Raw genomic sequence first — 20171 nt, forward strand, 5'->3', positions numbered from 1 at the left:
GATATGACTGCAATTGAGTGGCAACAACCTTTTCCATGATTTTTGAGACATACGGTAGATTGGAGATTGGGCGATAGTTAGTGTAGTCAGTTGGGTCCAGATTTGTTTTTTTAAGAATACGAGTAACTGCAGCCGTCTTTAGTGAGACTGGAACAGAGGCAGAGAGAAGAGACATGTTTACAAGATGTGAGATAGGTGCACAAATGACAGAGGTACAGTGTTTCAGAAGGGTTGTAGGTGCAGGATCCAGCCGGCAAGAAGAAGAATTGGATTTCTGTATCATTTCACTAATCAAGATGGGGTTGGTCAACATAAAGTTATTAAGTGTTTGTATCTGAGCTTGCTCACAACTAGAAGTGGTCGGTTCATCACTAAAAGTCCCACGTAAAGCATCCAGCTTTCCCTGATAGTGGTGCAGAAAAGAACAGCACAAGTCGTCAGATTCTTGTAGACAGGCATTGTGCGCGGGTGCCTGAACAAGCTTATTTACAATGCTATATAGGGCCCTATCTTGCACCCAGCGCAATTGACTTTGTACTCCGACGCATGTTTCATTCCTATTTTGCACCCGCGCAAAGCGCGCTTTTCCCTCCACAGAAGCACGTCGGTTAACTAAGAAATACACTTGCGCTCCCCGGGGCGGTTCAGCGCAAAGAGGAGGCGTGTTCCGGCGCAAACGTTCCCTCATGCTATTTTCCTGTTCCATAAAACAATTGCGCCACTGACCAGAAAAAACCTAGTCTAAAGTCAGTGGCGCGTTGCACGTTGCACGTTGTTCATTATGCTATTTTAAGGGCGCATGCTTGACCATAATGTATAGCGTGCACAACGCGCATACACTTTGCTTATGTAATCTACACAGATGCAACAGTTATTTTTGCAAATCATAAATTGTTACAATAAAAAATATTAACACATGAGATGACGGAAATCATTGTGGTGTGCACGAAGATGTGAAAAAATAGGCATAAATCTAGCTTACAAATTTTTCAGGCTAATTGTAGTAATTAAGGATCAGACCTGTTTGCCCAATAGTGGCAAGACATATATGTATATAAGGACATCTGACAAATTGGTTTGTCCATCAAGAACCAGGAAAAATAAATCGGAAGACTGTGAAATCACCTTTACCATAATGTAAGTACATTAAAAACCTTAGTCTTCAACTTACCAGTTAAGTTGAGCCTGCTCATATTTTTTTCTTTTGCACAGTGAGATGGAGTATGTCTTGGGACAAAGAATTAGACGCCGGAGGGAGAGGGTATACCGGCCCAGACAGACCTATCTCTCCCTCAGTGAGGAGGAATGCATACGTAAGCTACACCTGACCCGCCAGGCTGTGACAGACATCTGCCATCTCCTGGCAGATGAGCTGGGGACTGATGCACCTTGTCCCTATGCCTTCCCCGTTGCAGTAAAGGTTACAGCGGCATTGCATTTCTATGCATCTGGGTCGTTCCAGCACCCCCTTAGCTCCATTGGAGGCATTTCACAATCTGCCATAAGTTCGGCTATACATGCAGTTACATCAGGTCTAGTCCGACATGCTGGGGAATACATCAAATTCCCCGTCACACCTGACAGCCAGGAAAGAGCAAAGCAGGCATTTTGTGCGAAGTATGGGTTCCCTGGTGTCCCTGGTGTTATAGACTGCACCCATGTGCAGCTACATGCCCCATCAGAAAACGCACTTGTATACATCAACCGCAAGGGAACCTATTCAATCAACGTACAAGTCATTTGCGATGCTTATAGTAAAATCACCCATGTCTTTGCGAATTATCCTGGCTCGAGCCACGACTCATTCATACTGGCAAACTCTGCCATTCCTGCCATCTTCGAGGGGAATCCCCCGTTGGATGGGTGGCTGTTAGGGGACAACGGGTATCCGTTAAAGACATGGCTGATGACACCATTTTTGATGCCAGCAACAATTCTTGAAATGCAGTTTAATCGAAAACACACACAAACACGCTGTGTAATTGAACGAACGTTCGGCATACTGAAAATGCACTTCAGGTGTTTGGATAGGTCAGGAGGCACTTTACAGTACAGTCCTCAAAAAGTCGCAGCATTCTTTGTGGCGTGTTGTGTTTTACACAACATTTCCATAAATCAAGGTTGTGTTGTTGACATAGATGAGGAAATATTAGAGGACTTAAGGAGACGTGATGCTGAACTGCATGTGCCGATGCCACTTAACCCAAATGCCCCAGCAGCAGCACGGGAGAGGAGAGCTTATTTGGCAGAAGAGCTGCTGCATCGTCTATAGTGAGGTAAGCAAAGTTATCTCGGTCTAATGTTATACTACATTGCAAAAATATAACCATACTCCTGATTCAGAGAGAACGAGTCCAAAACATTCAAAAGTATTTATTTGTGACATTTCTTTATATTTTGTCAAAAAGAAAAATCAATAGCAAACAGTAATTGATAAAAAAAAAATAAAAAAAAAAATGGAAAATGAGCTTAAAAATATTTAAACACAAAAATTTTATTTCTTTTTCCCTCCTCTGGTAGTTTTGTGACGCGCGCCACGGCGGTATTGGACACCTGAGGGTCCGGGAATGGCATTGCGCGATGTGCGCCTGGTGGAACGAGTGGACGGAGATGGAGTGGGGGAAGGAGGAAGAGGCACAACCGGAGGAGGAAGAGGCACAACAGGAGGTGGTGGTGCGCTTGAAGGGCCACGCTCCATGGCTGCAGCAATCCTCTCCAGGCTTGAGGAGATGCGCCCGAGAGGCCGCAGCAACATCGCCATCCGGTCAAGATGGTCATTCACACTTTGCCGCATCCCAGACAGCTCCCGCTCCAGCATTTCAAATCCGGTTTGCTGGAGCTGCAGGAATGGGTGGTCCTCCGGTCTAGCGATGCTGCCACGGCGTGTAGTGGGTCTGGACCTTGATGGTTGCGCTGTTCCCTCCTCAGATGGCCCGTGCGAACGGCTCGCGAGGCCAGGGTCTTCCTGCAAAGCTGTTACATTGTTTTTATTTATTTTGTGGCTGCGTTACATTTTTTTCATGTAAATAACGATTAAAATATTTTCATAAGAAACCTTAATGTATGTGAACTTGTGTACCTTGGGGTTGGACTGCTTGCGTTTCTGGTTGGGTGCCGATTTCAAAGCCCCCAAATCCTTCAACGCTTTCAGCGGTGAGGGTGGACGCAGCGATGTCCTCTGCTGGCGTCAGGTCCTGAGTAGAGGCAGATCCACCTCCCGTTGCACGGCGTGCCCGATTGATGCTGGCAAGCTTGGACTTCCCCCGTCTTCTGATGTCATTGTAGCGCTTGCGGCACTGGTGCGACGTCCTGGGGATGCCAGCTGATGAAACAATTGTGGCTATTTCCTCCCACGCCTGTTTAACCGACACTGATTTGGGTGGGTTTCTCCCATCCCCATACAACATAACTTCTCTGTCTTTTACTGCTCTTACAAGAACATCAGTGTCCTCGGCTGTGAACCGCTCCAGGCGTGCGCCTGGTAAATCCGCCATAATATTAGCAATCCATAATGGAACTTGCGCACCTGCTTTTAAAGGGAATGTTGGATGACGCTCTGATTGGTTTATTTCACGTTACGCCCAAACCACACCTATGAATAATGAAGCTACTTCAGACCAACCCCTTTTAGATTTGCGCCAGGCGCAAGAGTCATTTATCCCGCCGGGAAAATAGCAACAGCGCCAAGACCCGCCCACAAAGTTACTTGCGCTTTGCGCTTTGACACTTGCGTTTCAGATCGTTAAAATAGGGCCCATAGTGTTTTAGGCCTGTTGTTAGCGTTATTGATGATTTTAGCGATATAGGAAGAGTGAGCTGTATTTAAGGCGGTTTTGTAAAGCTTAATATGGTCCGAAAATGCTTGAAAGTGTACAGTTAGATTGGTTTTCCGAAAGAGACGTTCCAGCTGTCTGCCTCTTGCTTTCATAGCACGTAGCTCAGCATTAAACCACGGCGAAGAGTGGGACAAGGGAACAGACCTAGTCCTAATTGGAGCATGCTCATCTAAAACATCAGCAATGGCAGAATGGTACAAGTCAAATATTTTGGATGGACAGGTGAAATCAAAAACATCAGAAATAGCAGAAGAAGTAATAGATGCAGCAAACATACTAGCATTAATAACATTGATCTTACGATAAGAGATGTTAATATTGTCAGTACATTTAGTTGGACAAATTCATGTAAAATCAAGGGTAATAAGCTTGTGATCAAAGATAGAAGTAACCAGACCATTGATGGAGATGTCATTTAGGCCAGATGTACAAACTGAGTCAAGTGTGTGGCCGTGAGTATGAGTTGGGAAGTTAACATTCTGATAAAGTTCAAAGCAGTCCAGAACAGTCATTAAACAGTCCTATTAGAACAGGGAGTATCTACGTGAATGTTAAAGTCACCAAGCAGGATGACCTTGGATGATGAATCACAGGCTAGTGTTAGTAGTTCACTTAGTTCAGAGAAAAAATCGTTTTGCTGTTTGGGTGGTCTGTAAATCAGGATGATTGTTAGGGGACTGTTCGAGGAAATTTTCAAAACCATATATTCAAAAGTCGTAGTAGTGTGGAAGTCCAGTTGAGCAAGTGTTATGGAGTTGCGATAGATGACCGCAAGGCCACCCCCTTTAGTAGATTAAACGCGGCTTAGACAGGTGCTGGTATCCGTATGGTGTTAGCAGATTAAGATGCATGAAGTCATTCGGTGTTTGCCAGGTCTCAGTAAGGAATATCATATCCAGGTTTTTGTCAGTAATAAGTTCATTTAGATAGGGGCCTTTGTCCGAGATAGAGCGACAGTTCAGCAGAGCAAGGTGGTTTTGCAGCACATCTGAGTTATCAGCTAAATTGACATTGAAATCTGACTTTTTTACGCAGACAAGCGAACGCGGTGGACGACAGTCGCTTAGTAGGCGTTTCGGTTTGAGCAGAGTTCTGTTATTTGACCAGATGTACGGGATAACAGTTGGTGTTGATTGCTGATAGTTAATGATCCTTCGGATTGAATGGTGCACGTAGCGCGGGCGCCGGGTGATCCCGAGCAAGCGGCAGTGCTCGTACGTTTCAGAGTCGAGGCGTGGGTGCCGATTAAGCGCCCTGAGTTCGCGTGACAGGTATCCAAAATCCATGTTGGAAGGTAACCCAGTAAAAATAAGGGAGACCAGAGACAGCACGAGTGCTAAAGCCTTTGGTGTGTTCGTAATCGCCATGAGAAAATCAGCTATCAGCAAAGTCACGTTAGCCAGGACCACAACCATCACAACATCTATAAAAGCTTACGGAGAGGAAAGCTACCCAACCTGACAGCAAGCTAATCGAACTACTGGTAAGAAGAGTGTTAACTCACCTCACAGTCAGTCCAACAGATGGAGGAGAGAAGGGTGAGAGGGTTCGTAGCAGGCTGACAGCAGAGAGTTCCCAACGGTAACAACAACAAAAGTACACTCTGCCAAGTAGAATAAGTTAAGTCCAGTTTGTAGAAGGATGCAGAAAGAGAAACACCAACTGTCCAAGAAGCGGACACAGCAAACGTAAACAATAGACGATGAAGCGTGGAGCGGCAGCCAGATGCGCACAGCGTTCCAACACAACGTTCAAAGAAACACCGGAAGTTCTGGAACCGGAAGAGAGCCTTTTACAAAGGTTTAGGTTTGTAAAAAGAATTTGGTCCTAATCCCCTGTAAAGGGTAAGTTTTAGTGCTTGTGTAGGTACAGGGATAGCCCAATTACATCCTAATTAAGTCTCCCTTTCTCCCATTTCCTAGAAAAAAATATTATCCTTTGGATCCCGGTTAGGGTTCCAATGAAAGTTTCTACTCTATATTATTTCTCACCAACGTTTATTGACTTTCACCCGTTTATATTGAGCCCTTTGGGAAACCATGTTTCCTGATCCAGTACCTCTCCCTCTTCAGCCTGTCTCTCTTCCCCCATTCTGGATTGTGCTCCAGTCCACATATATTTAGGTTCTGGATCCCATGCCTTTGAAAATGTCCCTTTCTTCACAGTGTACCTATGCCCCCACATTCTAGTGAGTATGGACTTCCCGGTTTCCCCAACGTATCTCTTCCAAAACCAGGAGCATCTGATCAAATAAACCCCAATTCCTGCGGTTAAGAGGAATGGCCTTAGTGATCCTATGCACTGTCCTCCATCCTCCTCTCACCAAGGTATCATTGTTTTTGTTGGAGCTCCTTTATTTGCTGGACCCAGTTTGCTGTGAACCAGAATATCCTGCAGGTTTTTCCCTCTTTTGTAGGCCGCCACCATCCTGTGTTGCATGCCCAGTGCCTTGTCCTGTGACAACCTCTCAAAATGTATCCTTATTCCTGCAGCTAAGCCCTTGGCTGTGCCTGAAAACTTCACGATAATAGGAAGCACTTTTTTATTTAGGGCCTGGGTTCTCTCTCCACCCATACTTATCTCCTCTTTCGCCGCCATCCTCAGGAAATGCCGGGAATATCCCCTCCCCCTAAGGGCCTCCATCAGGGTTTTGGCTGCTTCAGCTCTATCACTTTCCCTGATACAGATCCGTAGGAACCTTAAAAGCTGAGCCTTCATAATCCCCTTGAACACATGAGTGTTGTGATGGCTGCCACGATGGAGTAAAGCTTGGGCATCTGTGGGCTTGAAGAATACCTTCACATCCAGCCTACCGGTGTCCAAAAACTCTGGTCCCTTATAAACGGTTGTTTCCAGAAAATCGATCCTATCCAACTTCAGTTCTACCAGAAAGACTCGGGAGATAAATTGATATAACAAGCGTAAATTTATTAACAGCCCAGCAAGCGTAAATTTATAAAGTTCTTTGGTTGGATGAAGAGGAAGGTACCATCTTGGTGGTGGTTGGGGAGGATGGAGGTAATTGGCAGTGTCAGCATCTGCGAACTCAGACAAATGTAAGTACCAATCTTTTATACTGCGAGTGTTAACACATGATTGGATAGTGAGGTAATACATGACGCGCTGATTGAGTCTTCCTGGCAGAACTTACGCTAAAGCTTTCATTTCCCATTTTACCCGGATGGATGGGTGATGTCAATTCAGGGTATGTACAAACTCCAGCCAGCCTTCCCAAACTATCCACATGTCATCTAGATATCTGCAGTATTGGGTAGGCAGAGATTTGCACTTCGAGAACATAGACTCCTCCAATTCGGCCATATAAATATTTGCATATGCCGGTGCAAATCTCTTGCCCATCACCATCCCTTTGACTTGAAGGAAATAACGACCATTAAACTCAAAGTCGTTCCGGGTAAGGCTTAGCTCCAAGAGTCTCTCCCTCCTCCAGATATCGCCGGAAACACTTCTCAACTGCCTCCAGCCCCCTCTTCGTCTCTATAATAGTGTAGAGACTCTCCATAGAGAAGAGCCTGACGTTGGGACTGATCTTCATCCCCCGGACCTTCTCCAAGAAATGGTAGGTGTCCCTGATGTGACTATTGTGACTACTCTGTTACACCATAGACCATGCATTTCCATTTCACACTAAGGAACAAATAGTTTCCAACAGAATGACTGAATTTACATTTGTATAATAATTCCAACCGTAATTTCAAAAGCAGTTCTGTTAAAAACAGAAAAAAAAAACGTTATGGGGTTCCCTGTAGAGAGAGAGTTTTAAAAAACATGGTTGTAAGCAAGGTGCGATTTGCCTGGGGAGGACGAGGATTTCCTTCTGGTCTAAATATCCCTGCTTATGTTGAATTATTTTAAATTCCCCCCTCCACAGTAATCAATGCTATAATTCACCAATTGACTATATCAAATATATAAAATAAAGATATGCAACACGCATGTTTAAACAACAATAAAATCAGATTCAGCATGGCGTTGGGACTGATCTTCATCCCCCGGACCTTCAGAACTGGTAGGTGTCCCTGATGTAACTAGTGGTACAGGTATGATGTAATCAACTCAGCCACCCCGTAACTCTCACTCCCAACAATCCGATACTATCGGTCTCCCAGGAGGGACATCCGGGAAGGACCAGGCCGTCCTGTCCTTATGCACCTTTGACAGTAGGTAGAATCTCCTCTCCCTGGGTGTCTTGCCCCCTGATGTACTGGACCTGCCTTTTGTTTAAGGTCCCCCTCTCTTACAACATCTGCATCTCCCCATTAAACAACTCCACCAACTTAAGATAGATGGGCTTCTCTAATTCTTTATGAAACTCACAGTCTTTTAATTGCCTCACCGCCTCCCTCACATACTGCTCCCTATCCATCACGACCACAATACTACCCTTATCCGCCAGCTTAATCACTACAGAGCTATTCCCTATCAGTCGTTTCAGGACCTCCCATTCCCCTTTGGAAAGGTTCCAGATTTCTGCGACTTCTTTCATCCCTTTCATGATCTTCTGGTCCTCCTCCATAATCTACTGAACCACTTTTGCAACCTGGCTCCCCTTGGGTTCGCACCTCGAGCTCTGTGTAAATGGTGCTCTCTGGTCCATCCCCTCCCTCTTCCTCAAAAAAAAGCTGCCAATTTCAGCCGCCTGTGATACTCCGTAAGCCCTGCCTCCGCTTTCAACCTATTTCAAGTATCCCCTCCCATCCCGTGCCTCTATGAACAAAGGATAACCCCCTCTATAAAACCGACATCTCAAATTTATTAAGGACTCTTGTTTGGGAGAAGTTCACCACGGTCCCCAGACTCTGGCTGACCAGGTGCCTCTCCAACTAGTGCTTCCACATTGCCCAGCCCGTACTTCAAATCCAATGGGTCAGGTCCAACTCTGTTCGAAAATACTGGCTGGGGAGGATGTCTATTGTTCTTCCAGAGCTGACAATATGAGCATTGATCTGGTTGAGGAACGTGACTTGGTTTTTAGGTAGATACCTATGGAAGTTGATAACTGGGATGAGGATCTGCGCATTAGGGAAGTTATATTCCGCCGCCCCCAAGGTCTTCTTGATCCATTTTTCCACCAATCCGGTGGAGCCGTAGGCCCTGTCATTGATGCCATATGATAATATAACCATGGTGACCCAGTCCGATGTAAAGGTCTTGTTCCTAATTATCTCATGTGTGTGGAACCAGCGCGCCCCCGGGAAGCACACCACCTGGATCCTTTGGTCCCCCGCCCTTGGTAATGAGGCCATATTTGAATCCCCCAGAATCAGAATTGTCCTTTTCAGTTGCAGAGACCAATTCTTAAGTTCATGACCCTCATGGTCCTGTCTTTGGAACCCGTCACAATCCCTTGCTTCCTCTTCCTCCCCCTGTGACTCTTCCTTTTCCTCCCCCTGTGACTCTTCCTTCTCATCCTCCTCCATCCTCTTCCTTCCCACATCCTCCTCCTGGGTTACTTGTGATCCACTACTGCCAGCCACCTCGTCCATTGTGACCAAGATCACATCATCCTCTTCTGATCCATCCGTGATCTCTATGACCTGTGTCACAAGTTCTCTCTGTCCCTGTACCCTCCCTTCTTTCTCTTTGGTGAGTGAATCCTCCCCATCTTTCCCTTGAGGCTCAGTCTCAGCTGCTCCTAAGTCTTGGTCCCCTTGTTCCTGCTCTTGCGGGGCCCCCTCCAGCTGTCTTACCCCCTTCCGCCCCACCTGTGAGGTACTTCTCGCTGGTTTTACCAATCCAGCCACCGTCGGAGGGTCAAGAGGCCTCGTCACGGCCGAACCCTCACCAATCCACAGTTGTCTGATCCATCCCATGGCAACACTTATGGTACTCTCCCGGAGTTTTTCTGGCTCGCCGTCACCAGCTCCCTCGATAGTGACACCCTGAGGACCCTGTTCCAGATCAGGGCAACTTTCAACCATCCTATTGACCTCCCAGACACCACAGGGCTGGACTGGAGGGAAATCTTAATTTGGTGTCTGGTGAGCATCACGTCCTGGTCTGGAACCAAGCCCATCTCCAAGTCCATTCCAGAGTCTCATCCCGTCATGGCTGCCATTCCAGAGTCTCGTCCCGAGATGACCGGCGTTCCAGAGTCTCGTCCCAAGATGACCGCTGTTCCAGAGTCTTGTCCCGAGATAGCCGTCACTCCAGAGTCTCGTCCCAAGATGGCTGCCGCAACACCAGAGCCCTCTGCCAAGATAGAGTGCCTCAACTAGATTTTAAGTAATTCCTCCGCACTTACTGCTCACAGAACCAGTCGATTGGAACCGCTTCCTCCCATGGGCTGAATACGCCCAAAATTCCCTCCACAAGCATTCAACTGGCTTCGAGTGTGTACTGGGTTTCCAACCACCTCTCTTTCCTTGGTCCAGTGAACCTTCTGAACTTCCTGCTATGGATCATTGGCTTCGACCCAGGGAACATGTCTAGGACACCACACACGTACACCTACAGCAGGCAGTCTATCAGCAAAAGATCCAGGCGACCATTTTCCACCCTCCACTCTGGATATGTCGGCCCTTTCAGAATTATCAAACAAGTGAATGCTGTTACTTATAAGCTATTGCTGCCATCTCATTATCATATCTTTCTCCCGCTTTCCATGTTTTCCTGTTGAAATCAGCGGGAGGGCCTGGTTGGTGTTCCTCCACCTCCTCTTAAGCTAAATGGTCAGACAACATATCGGGTCCACTCTCTCCTGGAATCGCACTGACGGAGCCGACACATCTACTACCTGGTAGACTGGGAGAGTTACGGACCAAAGGAGTGTTCTTGGTTAACAGCCGATGACATCCTGGACCCTGCCCTCATCGCTGATTTCCACGCCTGCCATCCGGATCACCCACATCACAGACCTCTAAGCTGTCCTTGATCTAAGTGGACCTCCCTTTCTCAAGGGGTGCTATCACACCTGTATCTCCGTCTGAAATACCACCTGTTCACCAGAGGAGGGAGCCGTCGACTGAGTATTGACTTCCGGGTTACAGCTCACTGAACTGCATTATGCTCATCATTCTAGCCCAGCTTGCACAAGCTTGAGTTTTGAAGTCTTGTTATTGCTTTTGAGTACAGTTCTGAACCTTGCGATTTGGTTTTTCTGTGTATCTTTCTTGTAGTTTTCCTGTTTGCCTTCTGTTTTGGATCTGTTTGCCTTGTTTGGGCTGTTTACCCTGGTTACTAACCTTCCTTGTTTTTCTGTATTGTTTGCTGGCTGCTGATCCATTAAACACTCTGCACATGGATCCACATAAGCTTTCTGAGTCCTCATCATAACACTATGTGAATCCATATGTGGTTCTTAAATGTAATCAATTAATTCAGTTAGAATAATAAGACATTACAGGGCTGTTACAAATGAAATGTAATTAGTATCAACAAAATCCATCTTTGCACTTGAAGTGGCATTTGCGTGTATTAGATTGTATTTAGGCGTTTAATGCAGCTCAGAGGTGGCATTAATTAATTGATGCTACAATTACTATTGCATTTTTTTATTCATAAATAATGTTTGAAATATAACACTTTAATGTTGCAACAGCTATCCATTAGATATTACAGAACAACTTTGATAGCTGCTACCACAATAAAATAAATAAATAAATAAATTCTTTATATTTCCATATATACAGCAATTCATTTGTGTAAAATGTGTCTGCATGTACATGCTCTCAGATGATAAAGAGCTGAATTCAGCAAAGAGAAAAGAAAAGAAAAAAAAAAGTAATCAAGTATTCCTATCAAAAGAGACATTTATTTACTTATAAAAAAAAAAAAAAAAAAAACTTATCATCAAATGTAAATCAACTGAGAATAAAGAGACCTTTTAAAATCAAGCAAATTCTACAGTCCAGGTGTTCATCGTCACTCGTCAAGTGCCCTCATCAGCCTTGAATGCTATTCTGTTTGACTTATACTCAACATAAATGCTTTGCTCTCATTTTAATATGTTTTTTTTATAGAGATAAGCAAACATCAAACATATGGCAGGGTTACTGTTCCAGACTGAAGAAAGAAAGAGCAAATGTATAATTTCTGCACACCTAAAAATCTCTGTCTCCCTTCTTTTTTGATAAAGTATTTCTTCAGAACTTTTCTGTGATCTGGCATATGGACAGTCATATATTATATATTATTGTCCAGCTCAGATGTGTTTGTTTGAATATGTTTCCACAGATGTCAAAACAATTCTTTCATGACTTGTCTTTTGTCATTCAAAACAACCTGATCTAGAAAAAGGAGTGCAAACTAACAAAATAATCTTTTATTCTGAAGTACCAGTCATGGGATTCCTCTGGACTTAAAGTTGTCACGATATTAAACACACACATATTTTCATTAGCATATCTACAGTCAAGTGCGAACAACTGATGTAAAGAGACAGAAAGGTGAAAGAAAATTGATTAGCATTTTATGTATAAATAGCTATGGACGAGGACTGTTAAGTGTGAAATTAACATGTAAACAGTTGGACCCCCCCCCCCCCCCCAAAAAAAAAACACTCACACACACTCACACACACACACACACACACACACTCACACACACACACACACACACACACACACACACACACCCCTGCCTCGTTCTAAACCCCAGCATTCTTGATAAACATAAAGCCTTACACAAAGGCCTCATTGTTCCAGTAATGGGCGAGCTCCTAATGGAGATATATTTCCAGGATTATATCAGCATTCAGTTGCAAATTTAGAGTTTTAATCTGGTCCTGTCTATGAATAAGAGCATCCTTTGAATGCTCGGGACACCTGGTGCCGTGGGTTCGAGATGTGTGGGGGCTCAGTCTGACCCGCTCCCGTTGCCAACACAGCTTTTTCCCACACTTTCTTTCAACCATGGAAAAAAAGCTGCTACATAGCACCCTTGTTACTTTATTCTCCTTCAATAAAGAAAAAGTTCCTTGCAAAGTCAAAAAGTAATAGACAACAGGAAAAGAATTTCCTTATCGTTCTCATCGCCTTACGTTTTCTCATGTTGGGTTTAGAATTTCAGAAGTGTAAGAAGAGAGAGAGAGAGAGAGAGAGAGAGACTCTCGTTCAATACTGTAAGAGAGAGGAGGGCTGTAATAAGAGGAGCTTAGCTTCGCTCATTTGTAAAGACCCTTTTGTGGATTTATTGCACACTAGCCATATCACTGAAAGCATCCATATTCCTCCCACCTCCACTCGACACACAATTCTGCACATTTATCCAACACAATTTTGCAATTTCAATGCACGATGTAGGGCTCAAGTTTTTTGTCTGTTTTTGTGAGTGAGAGTGATAGAAGCACACAAACACTGCTTTGTTCCTTTCTATCAGGCATGTATAAAAACCTTTCCAAGACCGAGATTTCTTCTCAAATGTAAATATTCAAACGTCCTCAAAGATCAATAACAAAAGCGCAGTGAACAAATCAGACATGGAGGGGAAGTCAGAGAGGAAGGTGAAGGATTGAGGACATCGTGATGACGAGGTAATTTCACACTCTACACAATGCTGGGTTGTTTCAACCCAACTTTGAGTCAAATATGGACAAACACTAGCCTAGAAATCTAGACGTATCCTAGCGGCAGCACATTTTATTTTGCAGCCAGGATGGTCTAGCAACTCTCCGTTGGCTTTCGAGCTGGAAAAACCAAACTCAGGTCAGGCCAATCACATCGTGTGTAGAGTCAGCGGGCGGGCTTAACATAATGACGGCAGAGTTGCGACGGTTCCCTGATACTTGAAAACAAAGAAGAGCTGCTGCTGGCGAACAGAGGTCTTTCGAATCGTGACTCTGGAGGACTTGGTGTTAAGCTTTTCTTTGAGAAAAGAACAAAGAGCGGCTCTGAAGTCATTCTTAAAAAAGTAAATGTGTCGTAGTTTTGCAGACCGGATACGGCTAAAGTTAAATCAGCTAGCTCCGCTGGTGGGAGGACGCTCTGGTTGGTTGTAGCGCTGTCCTATTGCGTGCAGAGGGAATCTGAAAGACAAGCGTTTATCCCGCCCCTCGGATTGAGCCGTACCAATGGTGTGTTCCCAGACCCAACATCTTGATGTGGGTCTGGTTTGCCAGGCTAGACAAACACAGCCATTGGGTTACATTTTTTAATTACATTTGTAACCCAACGTTTGGGTTTGTCCATATTTGACCCAAAATTGGATAAAGACAACCCAGCATTTAGAGTGCATTTACAGAATTGTTTAAAGAGGAAAACACACTCCTTTACATAACTGCAAGAGATTTTAGAGTTAAATTCACGTTTCTATATGCATGGCATGTCCTGACTGATAAATTAAGTTTTCATTAATCACAATTAAGATGGCAATGCGAAAAAGGATATATGATAATCTTTCCAATTATTTCAGATGATTTCCTCTGCATGCTTCTCATTACTTTTGTCACACAATGAAATTGTAAAATGCCATTCACCTTATTCCTGATGATCTTACTGCGTTGTGGATTATGAGTGACACTTCCGGTTTGGGGAACTTCCATTCAAAAAATCATAAGTTTACCTTACAAACAAAGCTGATCCGTCAGTTTCCCTTCGCAACACTTGGTATTTTAGCGTGACATGAATATCTATGGCAAGAGCTCTTTTGCATGAAAAAGGACATATTCTGCACATCTGTGGTCTGTTCTTCAGATTTAATTCATGATATTCTCCATTAATAATTATCTGGGATGCACAAAGAATCAAATCCTCACGTCTCTTTTTTTTTAACAATTTGTTATCTCTCAAAATGACGGAAATCACTTTGAAATAGAATCACGCAATGCTGAAGGTAATGAACATTTTTGATTTAGGCAACGTATGTTCTATAACACAGATACAGTGATATTTAACCTGTCCATTATTGCTGTGGCAAGAATCATGCTTTTGGGGTTATTCACGGTCTCTTGTTGAAAGTCCCTTTATTGATGATTTTACACTTTTAAATGTCCTTTTAATGTGCGATGGTTGAAGGGTTAGTAGAATAATGTCATCTCATTGTTTAGGAAAAAAAACTTGACAGAAGTTACAGCCATAATTTGCCATAGGAATATGGTGGATATAATTAGAATTTCAAATCAGACACGACCTTATTACATAATATAGACAGTTATTTATGTATATCTTTACCTAGAGCAGATAGGCTTATACATATTTAATTACAGTATAATGATAACAGATGACTCCACCGGACCTGCTGTTAAAGGGCACTGCTGCTCGATGGATGTATTGGCAGGTGCTCGGGTTTGATCGGGCTTGTCTTGTTTAATATTTGCTGTAATGATCCATGTGATGATATGTGGACCTGACAAACAAGCGAGCAAAAACACACACAGGGTTGTTTACATAAATCTCTCATTTCATGCAGCAAGAAACTGACAGTTTCTGAGCTGGAGAGTGTGTTAACCATTAATCACTGGCTCTAGCGCTCGCGGGGTCGAGAGCATTCAGCCTAAAGCCGATTATTGCTCATAAATAAGTACAGCGCTCCAGGAGAAGACCATTAGCATATGACAGGGCCAATCGACGGAGCAGTTATCATATTACAGTGGGGGAACCCCCGTACAGGGCATATTAACGTCTGCAGGGATGTTTGCCGCAGATCTATATCCAATAGACTGCACACAGGGGACAGCCGTAATTAAATATGGCACTGGGATAGCAAGACGTAGACAGATGTGCTCAGATGTGTGGATGCGGCTGACACTCGACCGGGGTCAAACTGTGAGCTCTTGCCTCTTCTAGTGCTGTTCAGACACGCTGAGTGAGATTTTAATTTACCGACGGCCTTCCGCTGCTCACTTCACTGTGCACACGGCACAATTAGCAGCTAGCTATCGCGGTAAAGTCCCCGTGAGCCGGCCAAGCCCGCCTAACCCTCCTCGGCATGGCCAATCCGTCGGAACGGTCAGTGGATTGAGCTCGCTTTATCCTATATTAGAGGACTCCTGCTTATGAGCGCTCACACTAGTTCATGCAGCACCAGAATGCAACATGGGATAAACGCTTTCACGCTTTGCGCTGTTCTCATACGGATCAGTTCGACAGCATGTCCACCAATTAAATTACTTCCCATCTGACCACCATTAGGAGCCGCCGAGAAAACCTCCGGCGACACACACCGACCGAACAGATGTGTGTGTGAAAGCAGGAGGTTTCTCTGCTGTTGTCTTTCATTCCCGTCCTGTTCGGCCAAACAAACGGCTGGCGCTTAGAACAAGGTGGATTTACATCGGGCGGGTGCAGGTAACGCAAATTAAAACTTCACACACGTCACCTCGAACTGTCTGTGATTTTACACCACCAATTAAGGCTCTCTTGACAGCTGTGTGAACGGTTTCATTAGAGGAGATAATAATGCAAAGTGAAATGATAAGCGATCATTATTATATATCCGCAGACATTACAGGCCATGTTAATGAGGTGTAAATTATCTCATTATTTTTTGAAAGAGTGGAGATTAGATGAAAGCAGAATGGACATGATTCTGCCATGTTCAGAAAACTCAATGCTAATTAGAAGCCGATCCTGAGCAGCCGATGAGGCACGACACTTCCGCTCAAAGAGACCAAAACAGAGAAAACAGAATAAATAAATATCTATCTATTGACGATGAAATGCTATATTTGCTGGCGGTTGTGTGGCATTCAGAAGTGAACTGAGAATGTCTTTTAAATCTAAAAGCTGAATTTGAATTATTTTAAATTAGGTGAAAATAAACAATTCAAAGGATTTCAATAAACTGCTGTAAGTGTCCTTTTTTAATAACACATATTTCAGCATTCTTATCCATGAGAAAGTTGTCAAACAAACAACATTTGGGAAATTTCCAGAAACATCAATGCAACCCATTTTATGTTGCGTATTTGAACTACAATGTTATAACATAAACATTTACTGAAATATGATTATTGTACATTATTATTATTTTACATCACATTGTACTTATCTTTAGAGTCCCTGCTTACACACAAATCCAAGATTCACACACACAAAACGCTTCACATCTCCTGCTGAATGAAGCACTGCATTCAAAATATCACAAACATCTCAAAAGCAAACATTGTCTGATGTTGCAAACACCTCTGCCATGATATTATATCATATACAAAACCTAAAGCTCTTCTTTCATGACATTTCTGTACAAGATTGAAAGTAATTGTCAGAGAGATGTTGAAAAATTCACGGTAAACACGAAAGCAAGATCGAAACCAAACTATACATTTTGTCACTGTTGTGAAGTACAGTATTACACAGTCCGACAAACCCTTAACTCGACCTTTGACCTGTTTATAGGCCTATTCTAAAGCCATGATTGGTTGGTGTTCAGTAAAGAGATGAGTGTTTGCACATGTGAGTGTGTGTGAGGAGTGTGTGTGTGTTTGTGTGAGGAGTGTGTGTGAGGAGTGTTTTTGTTTATATTACATTGTGGGAACCAAATGTCCCCACAAGGATAGTAAAACCTGAGATCACCTCCATTGTGGGGACCAGCCAGCCAGTGATCCCCATGAGGGAAATGGGTTAATAAACATACTAAATTATATTTTTTTGAAAATGTAAAAATGCAGAAAGTTTTCTGTGATGGGTAGGTTTAGGGGTAGGGTTAGTGTGTGTGTGTGTGTGTGTGTGTGTGTGATGGGTAGGTTTAGGGGTAGGGTTAGTGTAAGGGGACAGAACATACAGTTTGTACTGTATAAAAACCATTAAGTCTATGGAGAGTCCCCACAAAGATAGTGAACCAGACGTGTGTGTGTGAGTGTGTGTGTGTGTCAGGAGTGTGTGTGAGGCTCTGATGAATTACTGTGGTGTTTTGATAGGTTGTGTTTGAAAAAGGAAATCAAGAGACTTCCTGTTAGATTTGTGTGTGTGTGTTACATGGAGAATTGTGTGTTGTGGTTTGCAAAAAAGTGTTTTATGAAAGTCGAAGGCCGAGAATTAGTGTATGGCTTTGCAGATTTGGTGTGTGTTTCTGGTGTTTGAGTGTCAGGTTGAGTGAGAAATTGTGTGACAAGTGATGATTGTGTGTGTGAGCAGTAAAGTGTTGCCTAGCTCAGATCATAACCCTACTGTACCATCAAACCCAGCCTGTGTCTCAGCCTGCAGAAACCACAGAACACACAGTCTTAGTGGATCAGCTCAGACTGGGCTCTTTCTGCGTTTTCCAGTCATGGCAAAGTGTTTAAAGCAACACCAAAGCACTTTTCCTCGGCCCCCCTACAGGTTGGAAGTGGAATTGTCCATTACCGCAGTCGTACATAAGCTAGCCTACCGTCGCACGCGCGCTATTTGTTTATCCAGCATCGGCTTTGGAAATAGCGATGTCCACAGACATGGTAGAGTATGTTGCAGGATTTCATGAAAGTATGATGTATTGCGACATCAGAAACGAAGAAAAACTAAATAATGACATTGCTTGCTATTTTCTTGCTATTGTAACGCTTACCGTAAAGCAAGTCAAATTTGTAGTTTCTTATGTCTCATTCGAACTACAGAACTACAGTGCCGTTCACCCTGTTACGGGTTGATGAACCACTGAAATGATTTTGGAAATATTATTTTAAGGTACAAAAGAATCTTTGGTGTTGCTTTGATATAATGTACTTTTATTGTTATCAAATGTCTTTATTTATTTGTATGTTTAGAGTGCCTATTTGTCATTATTATTTGCGAATCCTCCGTGACGCGAGCGCAACTGGCTGGGAATGGGAGATGAGACTCTGATTGGTTTATTACACGTAAAGCCCAGAACACACCCATTACTCATTAAGAGAATAGAGACGACTGTTTTAGACCATGCGCCGGGACCGCCGACCATTTCTCCCGTCGTTAAACTAGCAAAAGTGGATTCGGACGCCCTGAGTGAACTTGCACCGTGTGCTTTAGACCATGAGCTTAGATCATTAAAATAGGCCCTACATGTCTGCATCCACATTCCTCATTGACTGGGGCTGGGTATAGTTGACAGTTCATAGAGATTCTTAGTAATGTTAGCCTGAGCTCTAGCCTCTCTCGGTTTCTTCGCTCACCTGAGGATCATCTTTTGTTTTTCATCCTCACCTGTGTTTCCTTTTCCCGCTGATTACTCTCCATTTCTGTTCCCCGGTTTTCTGCCAGACTGTGCCAAGCCTCACGACGCCAGGGCTGTTATACGCCTGTGGTTTGTTTATTGTGGTCTGGTTATTCATCTCTTTCTAGTGCCTGGTCTTCATTTCTCCACCTGCTCCAGTCTAGTCTGTCTTCCTCCTGCTCAGCCTTCGTGTTTACAAGCCTTTGTTGCCTCTCCATCCTGCAGTTTCATCAGTCTGTGTCTGTAAGAGAGAGATGCAGCCGTTCTGGTGTCCTGCGGTCGAGTCCGGCTCATTCCTGCGCTGACACACACACACACACACACACACAGTGACACACTCCAGTGATGTTATACTAAATATCAGCACTCTTCAAACACTGTTTGGCCAATCAGATCAGAAGACCAGAACTGACTGTAGGAACAATACAAGTACTTGGTCAAATGATGTAATTATTTTGTGTTGGACTAGTGGAATTGTTCAGTTTCTATGAACTGCAGTTCAGTCGATTCCTTCTCTTGTTATTTCAATTCAATAACTTGTGTGGTTTTAGCCAGTTCAACTCTTAAATTCTGAATGTTGAATAGTGGTTAAATGATAACGAAAGCATTGGTTATTAGTAGATGGGGAAACAGTTTGCACCTGTGATCAAGGTAAGAGATTCTGTGAGAGAAGAGTCAAGTGTTGGAGAAATGAAGAGGCTATCTCAACTTCTGTATTCTTTCAGCAAATTCACTCATTTCAGCATATGCATTACACACACACACACACACACACACACACACACACACACACACACACACACACACACACTCACTCACACTCACACACACACACACACACACACACACACACACACACACACTCACACACACACACACACACACACACACACACACACACACACTCACTCACACTCACACACACACACACACACACACACACACACACTCACTCACACTCACACACACACACACACACACACACACACACACACACACACTCACTCACACTCACACACACACACACACACACACACACACACACACACACACACACACACACACTCACACTCACACACACACACACACACACACACACACACACACACACACACACACACTCACACACACACATGCTGGGCAACGATTAATCGCGATTTATCGCATCCAAAATAAAGGTTTGTGTTTACATAACATATGTGTGTGTGCTGTGTATAATTATTTTGTATATATAAATACACACACATGCATGTATATTTAATAAATATT

General features: G+C 43.7%; 1 protein-coding gene across 1 annotated transcript; it reads left to right on the forward strand.

Annotated features, from left to right (window-relative positions):
• Window positions 1–1216: 1216 nt before the first annotated feature.
• On the forward strand, window positions 1217–2272 carry LOC311276152 (putative nuclease HARBI1; the record flags this gene model as incomplete). Its single annotated transcript, XM_084385690.1, has 1 exon — window positions 1217–2272. One exon carries the CDS (start codon window positions 1217–1219, stop codon window positions 2270–2272), a length of 1056 nt encoding a protein of 351 aa, XP_084241816.1.
• Window positions 2273–20171: the final 17899 nt, after the last annotated feature.

Source organism: Rutilus rutilus (assembly GCF_951802725.1).
Source record: "Rutilus rutilus genome assembly, chromosome: 17".
Lineage (NCBI taxonomy): Eukaryota > Metazoa > Chordata > Actinopteri > Cypriniformes > Leuciscidae > Rutilus > Rutilus rutilus.